Here is a 5536-nt window from a genome sequence, read left to right on the forward strand (position 1 = left end):
CTGTGACGCAGGGCAGTGCAGCAAAGTAACTTGCTGTGCTGCCCTGCGCCACCATTCCCATAAATATGTCCCTAAGCTCACAAACTTCATTGTCTCTCTGCTTCATACACAAGCACTTTTAGCATGTGCTGCCTGCTTTGGGGCCACTGCAATTACGTATCAACTTATTATGTTCCATGTTTTGTTTACCAGCTGCTATAAGATGTGTACTGCAGTAAGACATCTAGGGGGTTGACTTGGCCGTTCAAGAAGGCCCAACTTTATGAGAAGGTGCAGGAATGGGCAGCAGAGCTCAATAGTTAGAACAGTGGTCTATAAACCAGGGTTTACTGGTGTCTAACAGTTTTTTTTGTCCCTGAACTTAGTTATGGAACAATGTAAAATTGCGCAGTTCCCATTCTGTAGATACCAGTGCAAAATGATCATTATTTTCTAGCAAATTCATGCTAACTTTTATTTAACATTCCCTTCTTTATTTGAAAGATTTCTCAGATCGTGCAGTTGCAGACACTCACCAGAAACCGGATGAGGGTGTTTCTGTTCTCAAACCAGAAAGACAGGTCATCATCAAACCACGGCACTGCAAGGCCATAGAGGGATCAGGTTTACTGCTAGATCGGAGGCAAATCAGTGTCACTGCATAGGCCGCAAAGCACAGTTGGTACAGAATCTCGGAAGTAGGGGTGCTTCCTAAATCTCTTCCGCCTGCCACATAAATTGCTGCTTACCCAGAAGATTCGCAGTATTCGTCTTTCTTCAATCCAACGTCAAGTTTTAAAGAGGTAAAGAGCCTCAGCCAGGTTCTGAGACTATTCAATCTATTCCCTCACATTTATTGGGACCTGCTCATTGATACAAACAATGTAGCATTTAATTCCCCCATTATTCCATTGCATAAATGCATGTAAAAATATTTTTCAAGTAAATGCCTTAAGTGTGGGCTGACACATTTTAATTTACACCATAGTTTTCATTGTCAAACGGCTAATATTCAATATAGTGTTTACCGTGGGATTAAAAAATGACATGGACTCTTTCTTAAATTGTCTTGTGGAAAATCCCAATTTGTACCGACAGGCAGCATTTAAAATAAATCATGAGTTATGGTACAGTGCTTATTTTAAAATGTATGTATTTATACAATTATTTATGCAGATGCTTCAGTGGCTGCAGAAGAAAAATGCTCCAGCCACATCTTGTGAAACACGCAAGTCCCCAGGCTCCAGTTCGGAAGGACCAATGGCAAATGCAAATCAGGGTTTTGAAAGGCAAACAAGTGAAAGTGGCAGGATGCCCGAAAAGAGGAGAAGAGTCGATTCGGAAGACGAAGTATTGTTAGATGGCTGTGGCACTAACGACAGTCACATACTCCTCCAAGGAAATGTGGTGGAGAGTGTGGATCAAATTGATCACCCAGCCTGCTGGTCTTCGGAACAACTTGAAATCAAACGTACAGAGTATCCATGGCTCTTCTTTTCCAAAGGCAAGCTTGGATGTAAAGTGTGCAGGAAGGTAAATCTTAAAACAGAAACAAGTCAAGGTGTGCATCTTTCCATGGAATGGGTAGATTGCTTGGTCATCCCATATGGCCCTTCTAAAGACAAGCAGTTAATTTCTCTGCGGAAAAAAATATTTCGTCATAAGAATAGCTCCTGTCATCTGAAGGCACTAGCTATTTTAGAACAGAGGGCCCGTGAAAGTATTCCACAGTACAATTTGAAAATGCAAATGAAAGTACAGGAAGAGACATGCCGTGTATTCAGAACTGCATACAAAATAGGCAAACATGAGCGCCCTTTTTCTGATATGCCGTTAGATATTGATGTTCAAAAGATGAATGGTGCAGACTTGGGCAGAGTCTTGCATTCAGATCACAGCTGCGCTGATATAATAGACCATATTGCTGCTACAATGAGGTCAAGGCTGATTGATTGTATCTTGCAGAATGAATCAAAAATAAGCCTCATGATAGATGAATCTACCACAGTTAGTAAATTAACCACACTAATTATCTGTGTAAGAGCATGTATTGATAAACACAATGAGCCACTGACCTTTTTCTTAGACCTTGTTGAGTTGCCAAGCACAGCAGCAGATATAATCTTAGATACCTTACTTGCATGCTTAGAGAGACACGGTTTTACTGATGAGTATTTAAAAAGTCATTTGGTTCAGCTTGTGACAGATGGTGCTTCCAATATGATAGGTAGGAAATCCGGTGTGGCAACTCTTCTGAAACTGAAATATCCACAGTTGAGTGTATGGCACTGTGCTAACCACAAGCTGGAGCTTGCAGTGGGTGATGTTTGTAAAGAAGTTGCAGGCATTAATCAGCTCAAAGTTTTTTTTGATAAACTATATACCACCTACCATGCCTCTCCGAAAAATCAAAGAGAGCTTGGGGAATGTGCTCTGGAGGTAGAAGTAAGACTTCTGGCAATTGGAAAGGTGCTAGATGTACGTTGGGTGTCCTCAAGTGAAAGATCTGTGAGAGCTGTTTGGAATAACTACAAAGCACTTAGTAAACATTTCATGGAATCTTCCGAAGACTCAACGAGGAGTGACATTGAGCAGAGGAAATATGCTGGTTTAAACCGTTTATTAACCTCCCTGGTGTTTGTTGAAAATATGGGCATTTTATATGATGCTCTCACAGAATTGAGTGACCTATCCAGAAGGCTGCAGCGGCGTGATATGACCATATATGAGGCCGATCGTTCAATACAGATGCAGATTTTAGTGTTTGAATCAATGGCTGAGTCACCTGGGCCCTTTGCTACAACTGCATTAGATGCTGCTGAACGGATGCAGTTTGCTGGTGTAGGACTGCAACAGAACAAAGGCTGTGTTAGCATCAATAGGGCACAGTTCTTTAGGAGCTTAGCAAATAACCTGCGAAAAAGGATGACAATGTCTAATGCATCAAATGTTTCTAGATGCACAACCACAAACAATGATGAAATAGAATACAAAGAGTTAGTACATAGAATGAAACTCCTACAACCAGTTTATTGGCCAGATCAAGTAGACATCTTATACGGTGAGGGAGAATTACAAAACCTTTGTAGCAGGTTGCATGTATTTGATACCAGGCAGTACATCCTTGGTTTCAGAGAGTACAAACAAAATAAAAATTGCATCCCTGAAAGCCTGAAACCATTAATGCACATTATAAACACCTTTTGTACCTCAACTGCTGAATGTGAACGGGGCTTTAGTGTAATGAATGATGTGCTCACACCACTGCGGAACAGAATATCAATCAATCGTCTGTCTTCTATAATGTTCATAAATATCGTGGGGCCACCTGTCATAGAATTTAAACCTGAATTTTATGTTCAGAAATGGTTAGAAAAAGGGAGGAGAAGTGCAGATGAAAGAAACTGCATGGCTCGGAGACAAATGGCTTATGATTCCACTTATAAGCGTATTTGGAATATTCTGTGATTGGAAACATGTCCCACATTGTAAATGAATTAAATATAAACAACTTATATATTAAACCTCAAATAAACATGTTTATTGAGTCTTTGAATTAAATAACGTTATAAGCTGTAACTGGTCAGTGAAATGCCAAACGTTCAAAAATTGGTATGTTTTGCTATTTCTAGCCACACCTCCGACTCCGCCCACTAGTCCAATCCTTGGGTTATTCCCGCCCCCTGAGTCTCCGCCCACAGTTCCCCTACTTTTTTTTCCCCACTTCGACCACTGGTTACGCCACATGTTTTAAACACCGCTACCAAACCTTTTATTGTTTTATACATAGAAGGTTTTGAGTTTGAATCGGACTACTTTACCTGGTTCCGCCCTTTGTACTTTCCTGTCTCCACTAATCGCTTCAAATGACGGCCGCAGTGCGGGAGTGCTGCGGACGCACCGCCGATGCGTCAAACGCAAGCCCACCTACGCCCGTCCGCTTCCGACCGGGGCTAGGGGCTATTTTCCGTTATTCTGCACTAGAATTTAAATTGCTGCAAGGTAATCTGTTAATTGATGCGGTTACCCAGGCTAAACTGGATAAAGTGGGGATTTTTACACATAGAGATACATACACAAAAATCTACTTTAAACCTCCCCGCCTGGAGGGTAATTTCAAGGATATGGGCTCGCCACACTTAGCCACCCCCGAGCAAAAGGAGCTGAAGGGACTCTTAATAAGCTACTTGAACACTCGCTCGATGGTGAAACACCAGCTTGAAATATTTCAGCTTCTAGAGTACAATAAACCGGATATTCTCCTCACTGAAACGTGGCTCACTGAAGAGTCTGTCCCTGATATTCTAGCAGCAGTACACAATAGCTATTATATTCTTCAGGCAAACAGGACCTCAGGCAAAGACGGGTGGTGTGGGGGGGGGGGGGGGGGGTGCAGCTATCATCCATCAAAAACTTCAGTTCACCTCACTAGGCCTACCCTCAGTTGACAGGCCAGTTTTAAAATTTGAATCTCCTCAGTCCTCTTTTATTTGCACCTTATTTTATAGACCCCCCTTATCACATGCCTACATTCCCCCAGCTACTAGGCGAAATGATCTCCCATCTAGTTATTAACCATGCTAGAATTCTTATAATCGGAGATTTTAATTATTGGCCCAACGATACTCGGGAGAGTTCCAGCTCTATTGAAATGACAGATCTTCTCTCTGGAATGAATTGTACCCAGCATGTGAATGTAGCTACCCATATAAATGGGCACATTTTAGACCAAGTTTGGACATCTAACTTGGAAAATTTCCAAGTTATTGATCTCTCCTTGTACTTGGCCTGACCATCATTTTATTACAGGAGGCGCGCAAATATTGCTGAATTTTGCTCATTGTTAACTGCCACGGCCCGACAGCTCAGGAGTCACTTCACAATCCGGCAGAAAGCATTATGACATGGCATGAATCTGCCAGTGATAGTATTTCTCCCATCAGGAAAACCAGAATCATCAGACCCCCATGATGCCCAACGGTGGTTCTCAGACGACTTAAAATCAAAGAAACTCGCCTTAAGGCCAGCAGAACACAATTGGAGACGCCACTATTCCTCAGACAAAAAGGTTATATTCTTAACTCAGCTTAAAGAATATAACAAGCATTTGCAATGCAATAGGTCTCGCATTTGCGAGAGTTTGAGCTATTAGCATTGTAAATGACAGTGCCTTTTATTTATGTTTTAAAAAAACCAAACTTAAATAAAAAGCATTGTCATTTACAATGCCAATAGCTCAAATTCGTATAAATGCGAGACCTATTGCATTGCAAATGCTTGTTTATTGTGTGGAGCACCAGAGAGTTTTCCGATTAGCTCCAAGCAGTGCGCATCAGTGCTTTTTAAAAAGCTTTCACAACAATAAAAAAAAACACAGAAAAACAAGGGAGGAATGTTGGGTAGTAAAGCAGGATAGAGGGTAGGCTGGGGTGGCAGGCAGTGGGAAAGCAAGCAGAAACAGCTGGGAGGAAGCACAGGGGGGGGCAAAGAGAACCAACACAAGACACGGAGCTTGGTTGCTGATAAAGTAAAACAAAGGGTCTGGAATAGGGTGACC

General features: G+C 41.8%; 1 protein-coding gene across 1 annotated transcript; it reads left to right on the plus strand.

Moving 5' to 3' along the window:
- The first annotated feature begins 1155 nt into the window (after positions 1-1155).
- On the plus strand, positions 1156-3447 carry LOC146833557 (E3 SUMO-protein ligase KIAA1586-like). The gene has a single exon (XM_085599905.1). The coding sequence runs from the start codon at positions 1156-1158 to the stop codon at positions 3445-3447; it is 2292 nt and encodes a 763-aa protein (XP_085456031.1).
- Positions 3448-5536: the final 2089 nt, after the last annotated feature.

The sequence above is a fragment of the Triturus cristatus genome, chromosome 4_2 (genome assembly GCF_964204655.1).
Source record: "Triturus cristatus chromosome 4_2, aTriCri1.1, whole genome shotgun sequence".
In the NCBI taxonomy this organism is placed as follows: Eukaryota; Metazoa; Chordata; class Amphibia; order Caudata; family Salamandridae; genus Triturus; species Triturus cristatus.

Coding starts and splice junctions, on each gene's coding strand:
- LOC146833557 (XM_085599905.1), top strand. CDS start 1,156: ATGCTTCAGTGGCTGCAGAAGAAAAATGCTCCAGCCACATCTTGTGAA.